A 27,124-nucleotide genomic window follows, 5' to 3' on the forward strand; every position below is an offset into this window, starting at 1 on the left:
AGCCACCAACTCCACCTCCCACATTCCCCACCCCCCTTCCAATGCATCCAGAAAATAAGCTCCTTTCAGGTGTTCCCACCAGGCCCAGCCCTTCAGGCCCGTACTTCCTGGGGGTTGGAGAGGAGTGACTACCTCCTGCAAAGAGCAACTTCCTCCTCACCTGTGCATTCTCCCCGCCTATCCCATCTCCTGCAGAAGCCCCCTACCTTATTGTTCCCTTAGTCATCACTTTTTCTAAGACACCATCACTGAGTCCCCAGCCTGCCCAGCTCTGTGCCCTCCTAGAGCCCCTCACTGCACCCTCAAAGATCACACTGCCCGACTCTGCCCTGAGCACCTGCTTCCTGGATGTCTCCATACCCAACACTCACACACACAAAACCTCAAGGTCCACAGCCTGTCTTCTTTAGTTGCAAAGGCAGCCTTAGTACTTAACACTTCACTCTTAGCACTCAATAGTATTTGTTGAAAGAATAAATAATCAGAACAAAGAGATGAAAGGCAAAGATATAGAGAAGATTATGGAGGGAAAAGGAGAGGCACAAACCTTGGGGGGGGGGGGGAACTGACACAGAAGAAAAAACAAAAAACAACAAAAAAAGAGAATCTCTATCCCTTTCAAAAAACAGATAAAAAGTAAATGAAGTAAGTGGGTACATTTTAGAGAATCCTAAGTTACACACACACACACACACACACACACCAAACCACAGAATTACAAGGCTGGCATGCTCATGCAGGGCAAGAAACTGATGCAGAATTGCTGGAACTCCATTAAATATTTATACGGTTTTATTGGGCGCGCTTTTGATTAAATAACCTTTCGAATGAAAATGTGTAGGGTTTATGTAATGAAGCAGATGAGCCCACAGTATTTTCAGCAGTACAGGCATCCCAGGGATCTTCTGCATTAGAGGAGCTTCCTGTGTAATTTGAAACACAACTGGACGTAATTAGTAGTACAGAACAAATGAGCACTGAAAGAAAATACCAGCCTCATACTTTTAATACGGAATCAATTACTTTAAAGAGTAAATCCGTAGCAGACAAAGCACTGGAGGAACGGTTCTAAAGAAAATTCTGCAAATTAAAACCAGGGCACCAGAAAGTTCTGGGTTGAACTAACAAATGGTGCTCTTCTCTATTCAACTCGGCACAAACACAGGCTGCAGGAAGCATTTAAATTGATTTAACAATATCAGTCCAGTTAATACTGTGTTCGTTTAATGCATGGCTTAGGCTTCTGTAAAACCATTTTTCAAATTTCAGCATCGGACAGAATTAGCACCCTCATTTTTATGATAATATTGTTAATTTAATGCATGGCTTGTAGTTAGACTTCAAAGCAAATCAGAAAAATATGCCTTTTCTCTTGTCAGTGACATCTCTCTTCATGCACCAGTGGTTTGACCTTAAATTTTAACTTTGGCTGCACAAAATCACTCTCTTATTTCTTCTATTCTTTTATAATTCACCCATTTAGTTCATCAGTCTTAGATTTTGCAATACCCTGTCCGTGAAAGCTAAAACAGTTTCTAACATTATCGTTTCACATTTACTCTCTGGAAAGACCTGAATTGGAAGCTTTTCAGTATAATATATAAGATGCATTTAGCCAATGAGCTTAATACAAACATGCACACGTGCACACAGGGCTGAAACAGCCAAGGAAAGACTCTTACTATTTACATCTTCTCCCCCCTTCCCTTATTAAGGCACTGAAAACCAAGGGGCAACGATGAAGTAGATCTGTATAAACAAATACCTAGGATGCACATGGGCTTCCAACACTGAAAAACAAGAGTGTATTCTTTACTTCTCTCTGAAACTCTGAAATGTCTCCTCAAACATCTACCCAACGAGCAGGAGAAAGCGGACAGTGTAATGAAAGGTGAAATGATCATGTCCTCTCCCATAAATGGACTCCAGCCGACAAGAACAGGGCACTCAAACAGATTTGCGGGGCATTCTGGATGGAGTTTCAAACCTCCCATCGTCCTGCACGTACAAGAATCTGCAGTAGGGTCTCCCTCTAGGCGGAGGCAAGTAACCATTCTCAACAGACTGAAAAACCTACATACACCATCTTACTCGAGCAATTTTACCAGCGTAGAAACCGAAGGTAATGGAGGAAAAGAACACCACCATGATGTGGCAAGGCAACATTGGTGAAACATATTTAGTATTGACAGAGACAATTCAAGGGAATGAACATGGACGTTTGCCAGTTACAAATCCACTATTTAGAACTCTCAAAATGTTGGCGTCATGGACTGAATGTTTGTGCGCCCTCCCCACAGTTTCATGTTGAAGCCTTAACCCACAATGTGGAGATGGGGCCTTGGGAGGGGATTAGGGCTAGGTGAGGTCATGAGGATGGGGCTTCGTAACTGGCACCTGCGTGAGAGGAGACAGGATAGAGCTGGCTCCCTCTTTCTCTCTCTCTCCGGGAACACACACCGTGAGAAGGTGAATGGCTGTCAACGAGCCAGGAAGGGAAGCCTCACAGAAACCAAACCCTACTGGACCTTGATATTTGACTTTCCAGCCTGTACAACTGTGAGAAAATAAATTTCTGTTGTGTAAGCTACCCACATTATGCTATTTTGTTACAGCAGATGGAGCCGAGTACTAAAGGCATACCTTGTTTTATTGTGCTTCCCAGAGTCTGCGTTTTTTTCACAAGGTTACTTTCTGAAGGTTTGTAGCAACTTTCTGCAGGGCAAATGCTATTTTTCCAATAGCATTTGCTAACTTTGTGTCTGTCACATTTTGGTAATTCTCGCACTATTTCAAACTTTATTATTATTATATTTGTTATGGTGATCTGGGATCATCAATGAAAGCTCAGATGATGGTTAGCATTTTTTAGCAATGAAGTACTTTTAAATTAAAGCACATACATTGCTTTTTAGACCCAATGCTATTGCATACTTACAGACTACACTGTCATGTAAACATAACTTTTATATGCGCTGGGGAACCAAAGATTTGCCTCGTTTTATCGCGATATTCACTTTACCACAGTGGTCTGGACCCAAACCCGTCATATCTCCAAGGTATGCCTGTGCAGTTTCTAAGTGTGTAACGGTTATAAGACCCTGCTTAGTGGACATTCTCGTAATACCTAAGTATATGCATGCCTTTTGGTGCAGCAATTCCACCTCCAGATATTATTCAATAGAAGCACACCCAGCCCTGCAAGAATACATGCCCAAGTCCGCTCTCTGCAGACTCTTGAGCAGAAAAGAGACCCAGAACAGCATGACGTCCAGCAAAGGGGGACTGGTGAAATAATTAATGTCAACTACAGGGTGATGAAATGCTCTGCTCTTCAAATACACTTGCTTGCAATACAAGCATAGAAGCAAGTTGCTGAGCACTCTGGAAAACAGGATTCTACTGCTGGGGGAAAATTACATATGTTCATATACTTGGAAAAACTTGAAATATGTGGCAAACAGCAAGAGAATAGCAACTTTTCTGATTGTTTAAAATTTTTACATAAGTTGCCTGTAATAAAACAATCAACGTGTAAAAGTCACTGTTAATTAGTGGTTCCTTTTCTCACCCCGGGGCTTTTAATATAAATTCACTAAAGAATTTGATCCATTCTCTTACCCCTTAGGGGGACAGCCTTCACAATTTTACTATCGAGGCTTCAAATAAAAAAGTTCAGAGTATCTTCCTAATCGTCCAAATAATTATGTAAATGGTCTTGAAGTTGATCATTTATGTTGAAAACTTACAAGCAGATGTACAGTGAGGGTTAATGGGACCTCTAATGGGTTTCTTTATATAAGGGGACAATTTGGGGTAAAAAAAAATTAATTAATTTTCTTCCTTAACTATTCTATAATAACTAGCATATCTGCTTTTAATTATCTTAATCACTCCGTCTTCATTATTGGGTTGACACTGTTTGTATATCTTAATGAACTTACAGAGATTATTTCAATCGATTGGTTTTGTTAACAGAACAATAAATCCTGACTGATAAAGGATCCACAATGTAATTAGTTAGCACTTCTTATTATGCTAATTTCTGATACTTCTGTAATGAGTAATTAAAGATTAATAAGAAAGATAGTCCCAAATTAGCTGCTTCTTATCTGTAAATGCTTCAGGATGTGTGGGGATCAGGCTACATTTGCATATTCACAATGAGACTGGTAACTAGAGTAGCTTTTCTGAATTTAGAAACCCAAAGTTTTGTCTGAAAGTTTCCTTAAAGAACTGTGCCCTGGGGCCATAGAATTTCACAGCAAGATGTCTGAGTCACTCAACTATGATCTCTTCACTTCTGCTCAGGAAGCAGGATGAGGTAAAGCCAGACAGTTTCTGAGTTTTTACTGGGCCACTTTTTCTGGCTGTGTGACCTCTAGCTGGTATTTTCTTTTTATTATTCTTATTATTCTTATTATTAACTTATTTTAAGAAAGAGAGAGCCTGCGGGCAGTGGGGGATGGGCAGAGAGAGAGAAAGAGAGAGAGAGAGAGAGAGAGAGAGAGAGAGGCAGAGAGAGAGGGAAACAGAGAATCCTAAGCGGGCTCCATGCTGACAGCACAGAGCCCAACATGGGGCTCAAACTCATGAACCATGAGATCATGACCTGAGCCAAAATCAAGAGTTGAACATTAACCGACCGAGCTGCCCGGGCATCCCTAGATGGTAGCTTCTACCTGTCGGTTCCTCTGTGCCCAGAGCTGGGGCAAAGATCCCATGAGATCCCCCACATGGGACACTCATGAGGGCTGGCATAAGGTGGGGGAGGCAGCTGCAGGGATTATCCTTTCAGCAGTATTTACACTCTCACTATTTGCCAGGCACTGTCTCGGGCACTGGGTATAGTTGAATAAATAAACAAGCCTAACCCCTGCTCCCATGGAATCTATTGTTCTCCTTCTCTTCCTTTTCTTCTTTAGGGCTTTTAAAAATCTGAAGCTACAAATCATGGTGGCCCACAGTTGTGCCTTCCTGCTCAGTCTCATCAGAAGCATGCGGGCAGGACACTAATTCGAGCCATTTAAGTGCCATTTAAACACCCGTGCCCTCTGCCTCGCCAATAAAAGTAGGCTCTGTGCCCATGCAGAAGGCTGCCTAGATACAGGATCCCATGATGACACATCTGCTCAGGAGCCTGGGGAAGCCACACAGACCACAGCAAGGGCATGCTTGGAGCCTGTCAAACAACACCCCTTCTTTCATGTCCTGCCATGGGGGGGGAGGCGGCTCCTGTGCCCCAGCTCAGGTAGTCCTGGCAGCAACTCTGCAGGTAATATGATTACTCAAGCTTCAGCTGACAGTTTGCCTCAAGATGTGCAGCTTGCTGTATGGGACAGAACTATTCAAAACTAAGTCCCAACCCCAAAGCACACACTCTGTTCACCACACCACGCTGCCTTGACTGCCTTTTGCAGCCACTCAGTGTCCTAGGCAGAGGTGGTGCGGCAAAGCACAGGTGACTACCAGGCAGGAGCTCCTGGTAAAGTACTCAGGGAAAAGAAGCAGGCTTGTGGTGGCTATAGTTTTTGGAAAAAGAGTAGGAGGGACATAAGGTGCGTGATGAGACTCACACCAGAGAACTGGGGAGAAGAGGAAAAAGAGCTGGAAATGGAATTCAGAAGCCATTGCTCCTTTCCAGGAAGCATGTTATTACTATCCTGTTTGGGTCCCGGGTCTCCCACCTCCCTGTTCTATAACCTTGGGCAAGTCACTGACCTTTGCAACCCCAGCAGCCTCATCGGAGAAAATGCAAAAACCATGCTAAAATTGCCGTGAGGAACAAAAGACCATGCAAATATGAAGGGTAAGCGAACGGCATTCAGTATGCACTTAAGAAACGCACTTTTGTTTATGAAGCTGAGACAAAGGGTTCTGTGAGACTTAAACAGCTCTCTACAGCGTAGTTGTTTTGTCATCATGATTAGTATTCCTATCATGGTCTTCAGACCAAACCAGCTTAAAGTTAATCTCCACTAGCCGTCTGAGGAATATCTTGCAAGACCTAATTCCCCAAGGTTCTGAAAAGGTTGGCTCCCCAGGAAAACCAAATCTGGTGCTACTCTTCCAGATGGCAGTGCCTGAGTGCGAGGTGAGGAGAGGAAATGTGCTCGACTGCTTTCCCAGACTCTGAAAGCCATTCCAACATCGTGATTCAGGGAGCTCACATGGGGCTAACTGGTCCTCATCTCGGGCAGGACTTCTAATGTTGTGTGTACAAAAGCAATGAGAATGTGAACCGGTTGCTGCTAAAAGATCAAATGAACCCAAAGTGCAGAGAAAGCACAAAACAGCTGCACTCACAGCAATTATGTTGAAAAAGTCATCATCCCCCAGAGTATCCAGAATAGATGAGACGGTTTGCTTTGCAATAGTCAGACGGAGCCCTTTCATGCTGCCACTGACGTCCACTAAAATGACCACGTCTTTCGGAGAAGTCGCTGCTTGGATGTACCTAGGTCAGGGGAAAATTAAGCAAAAAATGAATTATGAATCTCTCCACAAGTTCTCTTTAAAAAGTAACTAAGAGGTTTGACCATTTCCTACCATTTTCGGTTCCTGCAGTCAAAGGCAATGACTCCATTCTCATCTGGTTCCCATTTAATCCCTAGAAGAAAAATAGAGTTATGAGAAACCCAGGAACTCCAAATATTTATTCATAGCATTTCAAGGCTGCTCTGCTTTGCTGATTGAACAGACAGGGTGAAAAATCACATGCAATGACCAGCTCATCACATGCTCCATCACCGGCTCAGGGAAGGTGCTTCAGGGCTAGAACACTATAGCAAACATGGCCTTAGCTCAGTTGCTTTAAGGCCTGCTGGAGAGTGGGGACATCTTCAGTAACGTTTGTCTCTCAGGGAAGGACAGGACTCCAGCCCCTTCCCGTGGTTAATGATGAAATTAGCCAAGGTCATTTCTCACTGTCCAGCAAGTTGTTGAACCTAGCAGCATCACTCATAGACTTCGGGGCAGAGTCAGGCCATGTCTCTGGGTCCAGGTAACGCAATGTGTGTAGCACGGCAGGTAGGAGCTCGATACATTTCCATCTTAGAATATACACAGGCCTGGGGCGCTTGGGTTGCTCAGTTGGTTAAGCGTCCAACTTTGGCTCAGGTCATGATCTCATGGTTTGTGAGTTCAAGCCCCGCGTCGGGCTCTGTGCTGATAGTTCTTCAGATTCTGTGTTTCCCTCTCTCTCTCTGCCCCTCCCCTCCCCTGCTCGAGCTCTGTCTCTCAAAAATAATAAACATTAAAAAAAAAAAAAAGAATATACACAGGCCTGTCTTCCCCTTACTCTTGTATTTACCATCAGGAATACTGGCCTGGTTTTCTACAACTGAAATGGGAAAAAATGGTCCTAATTATGCTGCATTACAAAGTTTGAATTTCAGGCTTTGAAGCCTGGGGAGTTTTCCCCATGTGTAAGATAGGATCCCATATCCTTCATCTTGTGGTTTGCAGACTGGTCGGGATACATCCAAGGTTAACATTCTCTATTTACAACTTGGTTTTTAAGAATAAAATTTGATTTAAAAAGAAAAGTGCTCCCTAAAAATAAGATAGCAAATCATTGTTTTCAACCATTAATGCTGCTCAGGAATGGATTTGAAATACAGACATTAGAGTTAAGAAAATAAAAAGAGAAAACTGATTTTCACAGGAGGAAATCCTGACTCAGATGGTAGCAGTGGGAGTCTCCTTTCCAGTTACTGATGGCCAACTTTCTGGACCACACTGAAATAATAATATGTGTCTGAGATAACACTCCCAAATTATTACTCAGAAAACCATGAGATGGCCGTTTGTTACCCAAAAATCATTTTATTCTGTTCTCCTTGTACCTACATGTCCCACCTACAAATGGGCCTAATGTAAAGAGTTTCCTGTACCAAATCAGAAAACAGAAGTATGAGAAGCCCCTGCCAATTGAAGGTCATTAGGCAATGAAGGTAAAGTAAAACTGACATGATATTGCACACCAAGGGACAAAAACACAATTTATTTAAAATATAATGGAAGGGCACCTGGGTGGCTCAGTAATTTGGGTGTTTGATTCTTGATTTTGGCACAGGTCATGATCTCATGGTTCATGAGATCAAGCCCCAAATTGGGCTCTGCACTGACAGAGCAGAACCTGCTTGGGATTCTCTCTCTCCCTCTCTCTGTGCCTTTCTCCTGCTTGCACATGCTCGCTCTCTCTCTCTCTCTCTCTCAAAATAAATAAACGTTTAAAATAAAATAAAATAAAATAAAATAAAATAAAATAAAATAAAATAAAATGGATACACTGCTTTGTGTAAAGCCAAGTATAGTTAGGATAGCATGGTCTTAACACACACTGAAATTCTACCCATGATGAGGCCAGGTAATGTTCCAATTTATAATTTCACAAAGAGTTGGTTTTAGCCCAAATAAAGATAATTATTTTATAACATGTTGACCCATGGTAGACCTTCAGCGGATGTTCGTTTCTCAAATTAAATTGTGGTGACTGTTCTTAGACAAGGACTGTGTCTGATCCTGCTTCACTCCTTCCCACTTTGCTGTCCTTCCTCCCCATCTCAGCCCCATCTCTGTGTGCCCCACTGGGACAAGAAAATGTGTAATTCGTTTTACAGTTCCAGCATTAAGGCTAGGGCCTGGGGGAAGGGATTAATGACACTCAGTGCTCTCCTTTTGGATTGAGATCATTCCCCTGCACCTGCACGTGGGCTTGTAACTCCTTCCAATTCCAAGCACTGCCCTACTAGGTGCTTTTTGAAAAAGTTGACATGAAATGAGTCTGTTGGGAAAACCTTATAAAGGATATAATTCCAAGGAAAGTGGAACAGATGGGACAACCCCAGAGCCTTGACTGGGAAGGACAGGCTGGCCCCTGCCTGCCCTCAGGAAGCCTCATGCTGGGCAGGGAAGCTGGCAAAGGATAAGAAATCCCAGGAACCAGAGATGTCACAAAGGAGAAGTGCCTGAGGCTACATTAGTGTACAAAAGGGGATTCCAATCTCTAATGGGAAGAAGGATCTTCTTCAAATTGAGAGCAGAATGATGGTATATTAGTTTTCTAGAGCTGATATAACAAAAGTCCTAAAGATTGGGTGGCTCAACAGAAAAGAACTCTCTCTCAGTTCTGGAGGATAGAGGTCTAAAATCAAGGTGTCGACAGGGCCTAGGGAAAACCCCTCCCTTGTGTCTTCTCAGTTTCTGCTGGCTCCCAGCAATCTTTGGTGATCCTTGACTTGTTGCTTCATCACCCCAATCTCTGCCCCTGTCTTCCCTCTGTGTCAGTCCTCTCCTCTTATAAAGGTATCAGTCATACTGGATTTAGGGTCTACTCTAATTCAGTGTGATCTCATCCCAACTTACTTATTTATATCTGCAAAGACCTTAATTCCAAGTAAGGTCACATTCTGAGGCTTCAGGAGGACATAAATTTGGAGGGAGATATTATTCAACCCACTACATATGGGTAGGACTCATAAAACAAAAGTGGTGGCCACAGGGTGAACAAGAATATCCCAGGCATAAAGAATGAAATGTGCAAAGGTCCTGAGATTGAAAAGAGCATGTCAAGTTCAAGGAACCGGAGGAATTCTGGTATGGCTGTGCATAGAGAATGTCTCTGACAAAGGTAAGGAGCCTGGGTGGCAGCAGGACCCATGAGACCCAGGCCTTTCCCGGTCAGGACGTGAGGTATACATTGAGTGGGGATTAAGACAGTACCTTGAGACAGTTCTAGGCATAGTGGCCTAAGGTAGAACAATAAAGGTCATAACTTGACTCAAGTCAGGACTGGATGAGCACTGAGGAGACATCTTGCCCAAACCTGGCACTTGGGTCAAAATTTTCAACTCATAGCAGGGACTCCAGTCTCTCAGAGTTCAAAAGATTTTCCTGAGATTGCCAGTTATGACCATAGGACTTATTTCCCAAATGCCACGTCACCATGTTCTTCCTTACACAGGCGTTACATGAAGATGTCCTATGAGAAGTCCTCTGGGATGTCAGCATGAGTTGAATGAATAAAAGTAAAACTGGTTTCTATGCCATGGGATGGATGCCGTGGGCCTTTAATCTGTTTATAGCATCTTGAATCTCCATAACTGGCTCAGCAGAGGCAGCATTTACCAAACTAATTGGACCACTGAGCCCTTCCTTTCCCAATCTCAAAACAAAATGTGTTTTTGGAGGCAAACACCAGGCAACCCTGTCTCAGCTGGTACTATCTCCCCTAGGATATATCAACTTTTCAGTATATAATTTTTTGTACACACAGATATTTTGAAACTGTTCAAAGAACTTTAAATCACCGAGAAATAACAGTTGGCTCATCTTAAATCTTTGAGAACCAGGAAATTGATACGTAGCCAAGAAGCACCCCATGAGCTATATAATTTCTGGAATTGCCACTATGCCTTTTGGGATCCCACCCAGGTTGGTTGGGGGATGAAGCTCAAGATAAAAGGAATTATGTAGTCATTGGCTCAGGAAGACTTTGAGGAGGGAAGCAATAGAGAAAAGAAAGGGAGCATAGCTTTGTAATGTATTTATGCCAGTTCCCTACTTAGTCACTGTGTCCCACTGACTATAGCCAGTGACCAGCTTCTCAGAGAGACAGTAACTCTACTGTATCTGAAGAGGCAGGGCTGCTACTAACAGTGTGATGAGACCAATATGTCTGGTAGATTTTGGTCCACTGAGTGATTCATTCAGTCAAAAATATGTACTGAACACCTATACACTATGTTATTGTTGATGATGGTACCAGAGTGATAGCCAAACGTCTCTGTCCTCCTGGGGCAGATATCTTAGCAAAGGAGATGGGGATTGAAAGCCTGATGGCTCAGGATTACAGGCCAGAATTCATATTTTATAGATTAAGAACTGCCATAAGAACAAAGCAGGAAAGAGGTGCTAAAAATATTAACACCATTACCAACTCCCTCCTATCCTGCTGGTGTGGCTTGGTCAGTTAACCCCTTGGTCTGCTTTCTCATTGGTAAAATGCATTTTATAGTAGCTCCAGCCCATAGAATTATTGAGGATTAAACCAGACAATGCTTGTATAGATGCCTAGGACAGTGCTCAATAAATGATGGTCACTATCACTATGATCAGCATTAATATTAATATTATATTAATATTAACCGTACTCCCAAAGACGCCCAAGGATGACAATGAAATAAGCAGAGCTTTGATAAGGCCTGAGTAACAAATCCTGCAGAGCTCAAAGACCCGTTATCTGTATTTTGTTGCTGTTGTGGCTGTTGCTGTTCAGAAGAGCCTAACCAGAGTTCTCTCTCTGCTCAGTGAGACCTTTTTGTAATACAGGAACTAAAAGGTAGGCCAGTACCTTGGAAACTGGGTATCAGACTACAAAAGTCTTTACCCATAGAGTTGCACAGCTGAACATGCCAGCTACTAGCCACATGTGGCTGTTTAATTTTAGATTTAAGCTAATTGAAGTTAAATAAAACTCATATTTTAGTTCCCCTGTCTTCACTAGGCACATCTCACATGCTCAATAGCCACATGTGGCCATTGGTTACCGTAACAGGCGCTATAGATATAGAACACTTATATCATCCAAAAGACAGCGCATGGAAGTGTTGCCACATGGCTAAAGGCCCTACACTGAACTTGTAAAGGCCTGTGTAAATCTATTCAGAAAGAGACAACATCATCCCAGGTACTTTATTAGGGTGATGTTGACTAAAATCCCCCTTCTGAGAACTCCATGCTCCCACCTACAGAAGTTGAGACTGCCCTCCTCTTTAGTGATCCTCTAGCACCTTCTATTTCCCCCATGTTAGCATTAAACACACTGTACCATCATGACCTGTTCACCTGTCTGTCTCCCTCATGTTCCCTGTTACTTCCTTTGGGGATCCCCATCAAGCGAGGCCACAGTAATGTAATCCTGATCAATCCCCATGGTTTCAGATGGCTAGCCCTACCACTGTCCAGTCTCCCTCACTTGAGGCTGTGGGCATGTGACCCAGACCAGAATAATCCTTGGACTTACATCTAAGCCACTAGGACAGATGCTCTCTCTTCCTCTGGGACCATAGTGAGAAATAATCCTGCAAGCACACAGCCATATTCTCCATCACTAGGAGATCACCTGCCAGTGAAACATGGTCAGAATAGAGGAAGGTGGAGAGGAAAGAGGGAAGGAAAGATTCAAAATGCAAATGACAATGCTGAATACTGGATCCAGCCATGTCTCAAAACAGCACATTCCCTAGAATTCAAGTTACCTGAGCCAATAAATGTATTCCTTGCTGGAGCTAGCTAGAATGCAGTTTCTGTCACTTGCAACCAAAATCCTGAGGAATGCATTTTCCCACAAGAGGGAACTTCATGAGGGCAGAGACCTTTTCTATTAAGTTCACCATTTTAGCCTCTCATAGTGCTTGGAACAAAACAAGAACTCAGCACACACTGAATGAAGAATGAAGAAATATCCCTTCTCTTTAAGAACATGCAGACTTACCACTGATTCATACTATTATACCACTCTAAACATGGAATGAAGTTTCCTGAAGATAAAAAATCCTAGCAAAAAAATGTCCATGAGTCATTCTTCTAACAATCATTTTGTGTCCAAGAGACAAGAGGTGTGTTTTCTGTTCAGAACCAAGCACTGAGTGACCGCAAGACATTAATAGGGCAGTGAAACACCATAGGACCATGACTCGTGTCTTTACTAGCACAGAAAAGATGCAGGAATTTTACAAAGTTAAAATTCTGCCACAAATGTCACAAACATGGTAAGTATTTCTGAGTCGATGGCTCTGACTGATTAAAAACCTTGTACATAAATTCATCTCCCCTGTTAGATACACCCTTCATGAGGATGTCCTTTTGTTATGAACTGGATGTTTGTCCCTGCCACCAAATTCATAGGTTGAAAACTAACATGACCCTGTGTGACAGTATGCAGAGGTGAGGCCTTCCGTAGGTACTTAGGTTTAGATGAGGTCAGAAGGATGGAGCTCCCACGGTGGGATTAGTGCCCTTCTAGGAAGAGTAAGAAATACCTGAGCTTTGGCTCCCTACCATGTGCAGCTACAAGGAGAAGGTAGCCATCTGCAAGCCAGAAAGAGGGCTCTTACCAAGAACTAAGTCTGCCAGCACCTTGATCTTAGACTCCCCAGACTCCAGAACTATGAGAAATGAACACCTGCTGCTTAAACCACCCAGTGTGTGGTATTTTGTTATGGCAGCCTGAGATGTCTACTGTACCCCCCGCCCCGTTTTTTTTTTTTTTCAAATTTCCTCATGACCATAGTTTAAGGACTTCCTGCTGGCGGAGACAAAAGATGATCTATGGTTTCTTCTTATCGACTCCACCCTCATCCAAACACCACGTGGTAAGATGGTAAGAGGTCCCTGTAGCTTCATCTATGGATCAGCCCTCACCCACGCTTTATTTTCAGCAACATCTGTGTTAAATTTGCTCTCTGTTGAGTGTATCAAAACAGATTGCAATTTGGTGACACTGGAACTTTAATAGACTACTGTTTATTATAACATTATCTTTACTAGGATGCTTATTGTTTAAATTTCTGTGAGCTCCAGGAGGAACCACGTGTGCCCCGCTGAACACAACTCTTGGGAAATGTCGAATAATCGGCAAAACAGTCACTTGGCAGGCAAGTCTCAGGGGACAGATGCTGTGTGCAGGGAAAACGGCTCCTCGAGGCGGAGGCTGGCGGTCTCTGTGCCTCAAAGTGGGAAGACATCAGGTGCCTAGTCTTACTTAATGAAAACATAAAAGTCTCCACTTAATTGCTCAAAGATTATGCCGGGAGTTTTTTCCTTCTTTTAGGTTGAGCTTGTTAATTTCTGCAGCTGTGATGTTGGCACAATTGCAGCCTCGAGTCCTGTTTTCACAACTTGTGAGCAAAATTAAAACTTCCCTTCTTAATTAAAATTCAAACCAAGCCAGAATTAAATTCTTATTGCAAAGTGGAGGTCTGGGGAGGCCTCAGGAACACCTGTTCCAAAGGTATGATGGACAAACTCTGATGAACATACCATCTGAGGGTGCTTTTGGCGGCCCTGAAGATGAGCTGGTGCCATCGGCGGTGCTTGGGCCAGTCCGAGCTCTTCCTCCGAGGAAGTCAGCTCTGGAGTGGGGAAACTTCAGTTCATAGTTTCCATTTCTCTCTTTTTTTTTTCTAATTTTTTTAAACATTTATTCATTTTTGAGAGACAGGGTGCAAGCAGGGGAGGGGTGGAGAGAGAGGGAGACACAGAATCCGAAGCAGGCTCCAGGCTCTGAGCTGTCAGCACAGAGCCCGACGCGGGGCTCAAACCCGCGAACCGCAAGATCATGACCTAAGCCGAAGTCGGATGCTGAACCGACTGAGCTACCCAGGCGCCCCTCACATTTTCCATTTCTTACCCCTTTGGTCAGAATTTAAAATTCAGCCCAATTATGACTTGTTCCTTTCCATGGTAATAACAATGATGATAGTAACTATAGTAGTAGTAATAGTAATAAAGCAAACTCTTGTCCAGAAAGATCAAATATGCTGTGTCTCACACCCCAACTCCTCACTTTTGGTGCAGCTCGATGAACTGCCCTATTGAGAAAGATGTGGAAACCACATGCAGATCTAAATGCCTGTGTGTGTGTACGGACGCCATGCTACCACGCCTATCTGGACCATGACAATAGATATAACAGATTTGAATTTAATCTTTCATTTTCTCCTAATGGGAGGGGGAAAATTTAACCCTGAACATGAAAGAAAAATATCACAGGGTCATTAATCTCAATCATAATTCTCAAGGCAGGGATACTCACCTGGATACTGCCTAAAAAAGCCCTTTGCACTTCCAAAGTACTGCCATATGAGAGACGGGTCACGATCAAAGTTATCTACGAAAACTTTGTTTAGGGATTCGGACCAATAAACCCCATTGACGATTGCTGGGTCTGAAAAGAAACAGAGAGAAGAGAAAGTTACAAACCAAAGTGAGAGAGAACCCCGGCTGGTGTCCCTTGGAGCTGGCAGATAGCAGCAGCATGAGACTCATCTTACAGGAAGCTGTGAAGAAAGTTATAGCTTCCCAAACATTTAGCTCCTGGGAACTCCATACATCAGGGATTCCTCATCCTTCCCAAGCCCCCAGAGCCACCCAGGAGCCTTTATTGATGACTCCTTACTTGAAAAATACATCCCTTTATTTGTAACTTTCAACCTTGTACAGCACAGAGTTCTTGAGAAAGCAGAGAGAGACCTTCTCAGCATTATTTTCCACCTTTTGCCTCTCCTGGGTCAGAACCCAGCAATAAAAACAGGAAAAATGTGTTTTCTCTCACTGAAATGACCTCAGCCAACATGGTCCTGTTCCAATTCTCTTCACCTCTGACTTAGAAGTTTGCTTTTTTTAAAAATAAATAAATAAATTGCAATTACATAACTACATCTCTCTACCTCTTTTGTTCAGCAAATGGTGAACTCCAGGAGGGCAGGAACCATTTCATGTGGTCTTCTGCTGTGCCCCTTTGACCAGCACATGGCAGAAATTCCAGACATTTATGGACACATGAAGAGATGAATGGATGGGGGTGTCTGGATGGCTCAGTTGGTTAAGCATTGGACTTCGGCTCAGGTCATGATCTCACGGTTCGTGAGTTCGAACCCCGCGTCAGGCTCTGTGCTGACAGCTCAGGGCCTGAAGCCTGCTTCAGATTCTGTGTCTCCTTCTCTTTCTGCCCCTCCCCTGCTTGTGCTCTGTCCTGTTCTCTCTCTCCAAAATAAATAAACATTAAAAAAATTTTTTTAAAGAGATGAATGTATGGATAGATGAATAAAACAAAGGTTGCTCATCACAACCGTCTACTCTTCTTCCCTTGTGATCCCATGAATAAATCTCTTTTCTTCACCCTTGGCAGCCCAAAGCTAACTCTTTGCCTTCTGTCCACAGATAAAAATTAAGGGCAAAGGCAAAGAAGGACAATAAGTATTTTTTTTTGGCATAGTGGTTGAAGAAAGATGGATCACTAAGGATGCTTGGTGACCATCCACTTTTTCTTAAACTTCTTAAGATCCAGTTTCAAAATGATGCCACATAAAGCAAATTCTGTTAAGAGGGGAGATCACCATCCAGTCCCAGCATGATGAGCGTAAGAATGACAACAGGGTGAGCATGTTAATGATGAGGAAGAGGAGGGGAAGGAGCAGAAATCTTTACTGAGTCTCTCCCGTGGTGCAAGCACGTACTTAGCTCATCTCCCATTGCCTCTACCACAGCCCTCCAAGACAGGCGCCATTAGTAACCTCCATGCTCCACAAGTAGAAACGGAGTACCAAGAAGTTAGGTTCTTTCCTAAAAGCATCCAACTCATCAGTGACAAAGCTTTTGATCTGTGATTTATAAATGGGATAAGAATACACATCTTAAAGGGCTATTTGAAAGGCTAAACAAATCTACAGAAGACGACAAACAGCAGCAAAAGGCATTCAGAAATTCATCAATGGAGCAATTCCATTCACCTGGATTCCAGCACCCTCAACAGAACTTCCTGTGGGACCCAAGTCACAGAAATCCCACCATGGCATCTTTATTCCAAAGATTCCTGCATTCTACACCAGGGGGATAAAGACAGATTTGGTCACTCTAGTCCTCAAGTTGCGTAGTAAGCCAATTAGCAAAATAATGCTAGAAATGGTCATGTGAATTAGGTACAGTGACAAGGAAACTCACTGTTGGCACAGTGCACCCCATCCCTCCTCCACAGTGGCCTGCCCATTGCCAGACTGCTGCCCCCAAGATGCCCATCTGAAGAGGTCTGAGAAAGAGCCCACAAAATGGCGCCTAACCCAGCAGGCAGACATGGTGTCTTGTATTGTCTTACCTCCAGCCTGTCTTATTCTTTCAGATTGCTTACCCAGATTCCATAGACAAGTGGGATTCTGAATCTCACCTCAACGTAAGTGCTCAAACTCTTATAAACTATAGTAAATCACATCATAGGCTCGGAGAGTGAAAATGACCAATTCAACCTTTTACCACAAAGTAATTTTGAGAAAGACTTTATCCTCACAATCCTGGAAAATTTTTTGCTCCTGTACAAGCTTGACAATAATTACTGTGACTCACTCCTTGTTACAAAAGCCACTGAAATTAATCCACAAAGATGTAAATACAATAATGACACTGAAAACTCCATGGTTCTTGCCTCCTCCATCAATGGCCTCAATTATGTTGCCATCATATAAAAACTTTCCACAATTAGAAGCAAAAATTCCATTTCCCTCACTCACTGTCTCAACATGTTAAGCTGTCAAACAGTTTCCAGTTAGAGATTCTTTTTTCTTGACTGTGGTTTCTTTGGGGGTAGTAAAAGACCACTCATACCCCAAGGTGGTCCTAGAAACTTAGGGTTGCCCCTTGGGGACCTGTGAGCACCTTCAGAAATGCAAAAAGAATTGTGATGGTCAGAGGTTATTTCAACAATCATTTTGACACTAAATGTTGCTCTGAAATTATGCCTCTTTAAGAAAAGGGGGCTTTGATTTTCCCAGGGCACGGTGAACAAGGGCAGGAGAATCACTAAAGAATATGGTCTAGTTAAAATGAGGGCTGTGTTACACACACCTATTTGATCAAATATTTGAGATAACATGTCCTCTGGCTTGTAAAACAATCACAGTATATTGATTTCACAATCTTGCTTAGCAAGCAATTTTAATAGAAGGGAAAATCTCGAACTGCTGTCCATTATTCATCATCTAAGAGATGAAAAGAAACAGGAAAATGCTAACGTTATAAAATGGGGCCTGCATCTAAATATCTGGGTTAAAACAGACACTAAAACTTAAGTTAAAAATGGTTTTCCCAACATCACTGGCAGAGAGCAGAAATGAAAGAGCCCAAAGGGTCAGTGCCACCCATCACATCCTGCTTACCCAGGTCCTCAGATCCTTCCACTGTCTACTGAGGAGAAGGTGAACATGACACTGTGGGCCACATCCCAGCCAGATGTTCCCTCTATGGCTGCTGAGCGGGTGTGCTTTTTTAAGGTCACTTGCAAAAACAACAGCATCCTCCTAAGCAGGTTTCCCTTCTACTTGTGTGTGTTTTGTTTCTAACTTTGTTGAAAAGCCCTCCCTCTCTGTCTCATTTAGCATTCTTCAGGAGTCTCAGACTAATCTGAGCGTGGGTTTCACTTCCACCCCTAGTCTTCTTAGGAGGTTAATGTATTGTATTAGTTTCCTGTGGCTGCTATAACAAATTACCACAAACCGAGTGACTTAAAACAGAAGAAAAGTATTCAGGAGGCCAGAAGTCCAAAATCAAAGAATTGGCAGATTGGGTTCCTACCAGTGGCTCTCAGGGAGACTCTGTTCCACGCTGCTCTCCTGGCCTCTGGTGGTCACCAGCAACCCTTAGTACTTCCTGCTTTATAGACACAATCGCTCCAATGTCTTCCTCCATCTACCCACAGCCTTCCCTTTGTGTACCTCTGTGTCATCTCTTTCTTTAAGGAAACCAGTCACTGGATTTAGGGTCCACCCTAAACTCCAGATGAGCTCATCTCAAATCTTTCACTTAGTTACATTTGCAAAGACCCTGTTCCCATATAAAGTCACATTTGCAGGATGTACTAGAGGTCAGGACTGGGGCATATCTTCCGGAGGCCACCACTCAACCCCCTGCATGTATTCAGACTCCCTTAATTATGCTACATAATATACCCATATTTCATGGTTTGTATATGTTCTTTTTAAAATCTGAGTTTCATATGGGTAGGGCTTTTTCCTAGTGAAAGATCCTTTTAATGGAAACAGTTCAGATTTTCACGTCTGCATTATAATTTTACAAGCTTACCATTCTTCTCAATCTCTGTTGATAGGTCCTACCTACAAGGCTCTCACTTGGACTAAACTCATTTCCCTTAATGCCTCATGTATGTGTCAATGCCCAGTTTTCTGCTCAATACAGTGAGCTCCATGTCACATGGTCATTTTCTCCAATGTCCCTGTCCATTCAGTGTCAACTTATTATTCACAGTGGTCAACGTGAAGTCTAGCAATAGCAGTTCTGCTTCATGCTTCCTCTACCTTCTGAGAGATTAAATCACCTCCAATACCAGTCAGAAATTTATCAGATGTTCAGCTTTTTAGTAGAACAGACTACAAGCAGATGTTTGGAGAGTAAGAGTCCCACACCACCTTTGTGATCTATTTGCAATTTGCATCTGAAAAGCAGCTCACACGTCCCTGCTCTGTCTTTATAATGTACCATATAACCCATAAAGAATTTGTAGTTTCCTTCTTTTATTTCCACCCAAATAACTGCTCTCACCTGTGCTTCCCCATCCCTCAACAAGTTTGCACTTCGTTACATGGGGGTTTTCTGATGTTACGGATGGCCGATGTTCTCTCTGCATCCTCCCCTACACACTCACACACTTTTCCATTTCTGTTCTGTATCTTTGAGTGGGTAGCCCCTCTTGTCATCCTCAGTCAGTCAGCCCTTTGGGTTCAAGCAAATTAACGCACGTAAAGCACTCAGCACAGCAAGTGGCACACACAAAGTGGTCCATACACATTGGCCATTATTAATGCCAGGCGTGAGGAAATAAATAAGGTCCCAAGAAGATCACCCCACTTCTTCTATCCCTGTTCTCTGCAGCAAGAGTCCCTGCACAGCATCTTAATACTACAGCATGCCAGTGTGAAATGCAGGCTTTGGAGTTGGGAGTCTTGGATATGAGACCTCACTTGGCACTTGTCAGTTAATGGCCTTGGGCTTGTGACTTAGCTTCCCTGAGCCCCATTGTCTTCTTCGACCAGAGTGGCTTTCACTCAAAGGTTTCTGAGAAAAGGCACATAGGGTGCTCAGCAGAGGGAGGGCTCTGTTACCATCAGGTGGTACATCACTAGTCACAACCCTGGGGTGGGTCCCCTGCTCCCCATCCCGGGCAGTTCCACTCTCCTATAGCTATCCAGATGAAACTTCACCTAAGCCTCTTCCTCCCTTTCTCCAATTATCAGGGCAAGGTACTCTTGACAACTCTTACATTCATTTGTTCATCCAATGAATATTCACTGAGTACCAATTACATTGGGCATTCAGCAGTGACCCAGGCAGACCATGAAGTGGACATTTCGGTCTGAGGAGGGGTGACAATGGGCACATAAATGAAGGTTCCAAACAGAAGTGGGTGTGACAAAGAAAATAAAAAGGGATGGTAGGCTTGAGAGTTACCAGGTGTGGAAAGGGGAAAGGGGAGTTACTCTAACTGGGTGGTCCAAGATGACCTCTTTGAGGAGAGAGCTGAATGCTGAGAAGGTGTCAGTTTAAAAACACCTTGGCCAGCAAAAGCTTTGAGGCAGAGCGAGTAGCAAGGGCAAAGGCCCTGAGCCAGGAAGAAACCTGTGTCCTGGGAAACAGCAAAACAGCGAGTGTCGTTGAGGCCCCGTAAGCAAAGGGGAAGAGGTTTGAAATTGGGCTGGCAAGATGGGCAGGCTACGGTGAAGGTCTTAGCAGATGGACAAAGTTTCCTGCCAAGCATACATTTTCTCACAGACATAATCTGTACTCCACCAGTGCCAAGGCTCACTACGCTTTTATTCATGGTTCCAAAATCAAATTTCTTGTCTTATGAAATCTATAGCCAGCATAGCCTACTTCCTTCAAGCAATCAGGATCTTTACGGATGCCTTATTACTTGGGTTTCCTCTCCAGACCTCAAAGTCACCTGATACGCTCACCATCTTTTTTCTCAATATCATTTATTCTCCAGTGAATTAGCAGCATCACTGTATTAATTTAAACTTGACATTTTCTACCACAAAATATGGGTCCATTTCTAGCGAATCTGAGTGTCCATGAATAATTACAGGCTAATCTAGAATTACAAACCACTGTTAACCCAAAAACCATTGAAGGGAACGGTCTGAATTCATGTTCAACTGGGTTTCTGAAGCGTGGCCCTTGTAAAGAAGGTTATTTCCTGCCTGAACAAGCTAGAGGAAGGGTCTTAGGTTTGCCTAAAGGTCTTTGAAGAGGTGTGACTCCTGGATGTGAAATCACAGCAGGCACAGGGGACTGAGTCCACACAAGAGCTCTTCTACAGTGTCGCACATTGAACCACACGCAGAGGGAGAATGCCTGGAGAGTCTCTGTGTCTCCCATTTCAGCAAGTAAACGCTATCTCTCGTTCATTCTAAATAGGCCATAGATTAAATAATGAGTAGTTTTGATGCTAATTATCAAGCACTTATATATATTGGAAAATAGCCACTAATGTGTGTTGAATTATAAAATAGACTTATTTGCCAAACATTTCCCCTTCCTCTAAACTTAGTGACGCGCTACATATTAAATGCAGGTTGCTTTCCACAAAGCTCGAGTCAATTTCTGGCAGTCCTGAAACCAAAGGGATGAGGAGGATTCATGGTCCAATGCTGAACCACTCTGCATGGATCTGGGAAGCAAAATGAATGGGAAACACACTTACCAGTTTGGCAAATCCCAGAAGGTGCTGGACACCGTCTCAGACTACTGCCTCAGCATGACAGATGTCAGGATTAATTGCCCAGTGAGATTTCACATCAATGACTCCACTTTTTTGTGTGATTTTTTGTTTGTTTGTTTTGCCTTAAATATATCAACTTTAAATGGCCCTCCTCCCTTAACATATTTTAAATTTTGTGGAGAAATTCCCATTTCTCCCTCCTCATCACTCTTATTACCCTGGAATAAATCATTTTCAAGTCTTTGTTGGAGATATTAAGAAGAAGAAAATGATATGACAGAAATCAAAGTATAACGATGATGATGACAGCAGCAGAGGCTGCCATTTCTGGAACACTTGCAACGGGCCACGTCCTATGCAAGATGGCTACCAACTCCTCTTCCTACCCCATTTTCCACATGAGGAAATTGACCCTTGGAGCACTGAAGTTCATTTCCCCAGGACATCATCACCTTACCCACGGGAGAGATTAGCTACGTTCCTCATCTAAACTATTAGATGAAAGATGACTTGCGTGGAGGCCTTGAACTCTATTTACTGCCTACCAGACAGTAAGTAGAGGGAGGGAAAAAGGGAAGGCACAGGACGTGTAGTCTAGACACCAGGTAACAGGTGGCTCACAGCAGGCTGCCTGTCCCCAGCTGTCAGCAAATGAATGGAGTGGGTGGTCCCTGGAGAAAGGGGCTGGGATCAGGATGTCTTCGGGCAGGGCTGGACACGGCATCTTTGCACCTAATAATGCTCAGGATGTGTGCATGAGCTCAGGAGGACACGGTGAACGAAGAGAGGGTAGTGCTGGGAACCAATTCAGAGCTCTCTGCGAGAGTCCCCTCATGCATCCACCTTGGGTTCTCTGCTGCAGAGCCAGAGCCACCAGGGAAGGTCTTCTGTCACCACCTGCATTTGGATTTGGGGTCTGCTTGCAGAGGGGACATTTATAAGGCATAAAATCTTGAATAACACACTCTAGAGTGAAGATAAGCACATCTCAAGAGGCTTCTGATTCTAAAATGGCATTTATGATAAATTGTAATTAAGCCAGTATTCACTAGCTAATTTAAAACACCTCTGTCTTCAAAGATCATTTTCTCACTAACCAAGTCTCCTTTCAGGTCTGTAATGAAAAGCTGAAGGACCAGAGCCTCATTCCTTCTTGGGGATTTACTCTGGTTGGAAAGGGAACAAACCTCATCTTGCACAGGTTCAGAGATGGGGTGAGCATGGAGGCACCATTTTCCTACCACAGTACCAGAACAACAACAGCCTTGCAAATCCCTCATAGCAGTTCCCTGGAGCTCAGAATCCTGCTTGAAAATCTGTGCTACGTAACACAGCTAGACCACTCAGCTTGCTCCAGAAGCATCAGTCGTTCCTGCTAACCCATCACACGGAGATTGTACCCCACTGCGTGGTGCCCCAAGATGCTCTGGTCTGGCCCAGGATCGCTTTTCAAATCCACTTCCCTTCCAGCTTCCAGCATCCATCCACATCTGCCCCTGGCCAAGCTCACTAAGGCTTCTCCGTTCTTGTATTTTAATTATTCCATTTATAGCAACTAGTTCTACTACCACTGGACAACCTGGTTAAAAGGTGTACATCATGTACTCATTATAGTATGGATTGTTTATTCATTCATTCAGAAAACATTTGCTGAATGCCAGGAACCATGCTAGGATTTGGGGATAAAATAGTGGGCAAAACCAAACACGGCCTTTAACCCAACGAAGCATACAGACCAGTAGGGGAGGCAGACAACCCAGTAATTACCTAATTGTGTATAAATTTACAGTCATGATTAGTATAAGGGCAAAACACAATGTTAGGAAACATGCTCTTAGGGGAGGTCCTGCTAGCCCAGATTTGATGGAGCTGGAATCTTCGGAATGAATAGTCATTCAGAGGGGAGGGGCAAGGCACTGCTGGCGTTGCCAACTCTAAGTTTAAATACCCACAGTGCAGAGGACAGAAAGGAGGCTGGGGTAGGTGGGAGGAGTCAGGGCCAGGGGACCAGGCAGGGCCTTGAAGACCCTGGTCTGCAGTCTGCTGTCAATCTCAAGAGCCATGGAGGCCCCTGGAGGGCCCAAAGACAGGGCAGTAACACCCTTGCCATTTGGAGAGGCAGGTGGTCGAAGGTGGAGGGAGTGTGTATAGAGGCTCCTGCTGTCGTCCAAGGGGGACATAACGGTGCCTGCACTAGAATGACACAGTGTGAGAAAGTCAGTGGTATGTAGAGAGAAGGAGCCCAGCAAACATGTGAGGGTCCAGGTTTTGCACTCTGAAAGCCAAGGTAGAAGCCCTCTTTGTCACAGTCCCAGTATCTAAGTGGGGAGTCCCCAGCAGCAGGGAGCCTGGACAACACCCTCCTGAGCACCGCACCGAGGGGGAGTTAGCCCAAGGGGAGCTGGCATGCTCCTCACATCGCACACAAATGGGAAAATCTATTGACGGCAACAGGGAAAACTATGTCCCCAGACAGCTAGACTGTCCCAGATTTGCTACCACCGACTGTTCTGTTGTAACAGTCCTCGGAATGTACGTCCTTGCCTGCCATTCTTGCAGCACGCCTCTCACTGACAGACGTTATTCATAAGCAGCATGAAAGAATGGAAACCAATAAGAATGGGAAATCCTCGACCACCCACATCGGGGTATTGCAAACCTTCAGTGAGGCTCTCCTTCTGGGTACAGCTATGCATCCACATGGCCCCAGCTGCCCTCACCCTCATTCTCCATCATGCTCATGGCTCCGGGGAAGGCCCATACTGTTTCTGAAAGAAGAGGCAACTGAGTCCGGTGAGGGGAGGCCACGCAGCCAGGGAGGAACTAGGCTGTCCCTTCACCTAAAGTGTTCCTTGGCAGTGGGATTTATGACACTCAGCCCTGGGCCTCTGCCCCAAAATCACTCCTCTTCAAAGTAAAGCCAAATAAAATCTTACCCATCAGTCAATAAACACTTAAAAAAATCTAGGGTATTTGAAACCTTGTCCTATGTTCTGGGGCTGGGTAGGGGGACATAAAGAAACAATTCTGGAGAAAACTGATGTTATGACAAGTCACACACAATAAAAGACAACCCCAGTGGGAGAATATATAGCTGTCATCCTTTAGTAAGAACCCATTCCTGATATTCACACAGAAAGTCTCCTCTAATTTCAACCTTTGGGAAGAGAGAAAGAAATTTAAACGTTCCTTCTTTCCATCTTCTGGACAGGCCTGGCTCCCAGTAAAATATGATTTTGTGGAGCCTGCCATCTGTACTGATGCTATCAGCTTTTTATTGATATTTAATATAAACAGAACCCCGAGGCTAGCAGGTACCCTGACAGGGTCTGAAATATAATTGCCAAGGAACCATACAAATGCGTGTAGCAATTAAAGAACTGTCAGGGATATTGCTGGTGTGGACACAGAGCTGCGGGCTGGATGAAGGAGGGATGTATGCAAGCAGGGAGGCAGAGAGAGCAGAGGGCTGTGGGAAGGAAATGGGTGGGAGACTCGCACATCCATCCTGCAGCAGGCCCAGAAATCCCACACAGGGAGATAAGGGGATTATGGACATTCAAAAAGGGAAATGAAGCTGGGTTTCACTTGGTGTTTGTTTTCAACACACAAAGACCAAGAGCCAGCTCTCCTGCCTCTGCTCTGAGTTTTATACTGCAGAGACAACATACAGCCAGTCTTGAGTCTGGCTTGGGTGGGGGATCCCAGGATAGGGCATAGGAAGGAATTTGTTTTCTGCACGGCTTTTAAGAGTTGTCATAGTGGCAGAAGGCTGAAAAACTGGCTGTGGCTAAGAAAGATGGGGTGCATGGAGATGAAAGGGGAGTTCTGAGTGAGGAAGAAGGAAAGACAGGCCAGTTGGAGGGCCAGGGCCAACAGAAGAGGAATCTGAGCGCAGCCTTGAGGAGGACCAAGGAATGCTTTTTGCCAGTTCTGGTTGCAAAAGCCCTGCCCACACCTGTGGCTAGTACTGACTTCACAGGGAACCCAGCGGTGGTGGGGATGGGGATGGGGACGGTCATGGGGATGGAGGTGCAGACACGATCTCCACCCCGTACCAGGATCTCTAGTCATCCTTTGAGGGGCCCTGGAGCTTTGGCTTTCGTGACTGGAAGACATGGGGTGAGAAAGGGAGTGGTACTTAATGAATGGCTTGGGTTCGGGGATCAGAAGAACCAGGTTTAGTAACAGAACCATTTGTCATAATTTGCTCTTGAATTCCTAGGAGAGGAGCACCTTTTCAAATGGAATGCTGCTGCCAGAGATCTGGGCTGCAAATAGCCAATGGGGTAGTAGAATAAAGGAATCTTAATCTCCTCCTTCTTGAACCATGGATGGAGAGGGGTTTATGCCCTGCCCTCACCCCTTCCCAATATACACGCACACATATGAGCAACACGTGCACGCACACACACACCCTACAACCCGCCCTAGACAAGCGCTTTTGAGTCGAACACTAAGGAACTTGTAAAGAGTTTAGTAGTTAACATATTTCTTGGGGTGCCTGAGTGGCTCAGTCGGTTAAACACCTGACTTCGGCTCAAGTCATGGTCTTGCAGTTTGTGAGTTCGAGCCCCGCATCGGGCTCTGTGCTGACAGCTCAGAGTCTGGAGCCTGCATCAGATTCTGTGTCTCCCTCTCTTTCTACCCCTCTCCCACTTGTGCTCTCTCTCTCTCAAAAATAAATAAACATTAGAAATGAAAAAAAAACCCATATTTCACAATGTTAGAGAAGTTTTAACCAACACATGGAACCACAGATACTCAGATCATTACTCAGAATGGGGTTATTTTTACTTAGTTAGAAACAAAGAGTTGATTTAAAGGAAGGCATTAAGGAATCATACAGGTGCTGGGTAGAAACAGGTGAAATCATGAGTGTGGCCTGGGAATGACCGGGGCTGGGAAAATGCAGCTCTAGTGGCTCCGAAGAGCAATGCCCACCATCTCCTCCCACATCTCCCCATGTAGGAAACTCACCTCAAAGCCTTAACAGTGTGTGGGATGACAGGGGACATAGGCTCCCATTCCTCATTTCAAAAAGTTGTGTTTTTTTCTTCAATAAAATATAAATACATCCTTTATGTATCCCTTCTCTCAACCTGACAAACTCCTGAAGGCATTCAGACCCAAGAATATAAAAATGTAGATGTGGTCGCATCATGAAGGGCATTCCAAGTTCTACACCCTGAGAGTGTGTAAGCAGGAGTCAGAAATCATCTGAGAAAGTGCAGAAAGAAGCCCCAAGAAGCAGATCGTGTTCTCTGCTCGTAAACTGCAGGGAAGATCCGCCCCCCGCCCCCACTCACCCCACCCCCCGAGCTCCTGGGAGGAAGCCAATTTCATGCCAAGGTGGTTTTGATGGATATGGCACCAGGGGGCTGGGTTCACATGGCTAGAACATTATAGGAATTTGCTTTTGATGCCCAATTTCATGTGAAGATCACAGGTCGTAAACTCCCCTGGACTCTACCACTGGAAGTTCAGACTACTCCCCAAGAGCATGATACACACTGAGAATAATGCCAGCTGCCAATAATGTTGACCAAGTACTATTAACAATAAGGTTCCAGCTGTCTTTCCACCCGGTCGTCCTGCAAACACTTTCATTGG

General features: G+C 44.1%; 1 protein-coding gene across 7 annotated transcripts in view; it reads right to left on the minus strand.

The window, feature by feature from the left end:
• Positions 1 to 27,124, minus strand: part of CACNA2D3 (calcium voltage-gated channel auxiliary subunit alpha2delta 3) — a 1,033,852-nt gene that overhangs the window by 457,320 nt on the left and 549,408 nt on the right. For all 7 annotated transcript variants that reach the window (XM_053220354.1, XM_053220357.1, XM_053220355.1 and 4 more), the window contains 3 exons: positions 14,822 to 14,953; positions 6,550 to 6,610; positions 6,307 to 6,457 (listed from right to left, as the gene is read on the minus strand). In XM_053220354.1, coding sequence (XP_053076329.1) covers positions 6,307 to 6,457; positions 6,550 to 6,610; positions 14,822 to 14,953 — 344 coding nt within the window. The remainder of the gene's footprint in view (positions 1 to 6,306; positions 6,458 to 6,549; positions 6,611 to 14,821; positions 14,954 to 27,124) is intronic.

The sequence above is a fragment of the Acinonyx jubatus genome, chromosome A2, assembly GCF_027475565.1.
Source record: "Acinonyx jubatus isolate Ajub_Pintada_27869175 chromosome A2, VMU_Ajub_asm_v1.0, whole genome shotgun sequence".
Classification (NCBI taxonomy): Eukaryota; Metazoa; Chordata; class Mammalia; order Carnivora; family Felidae; genus Acinonyx; species Acinonyx jubatus.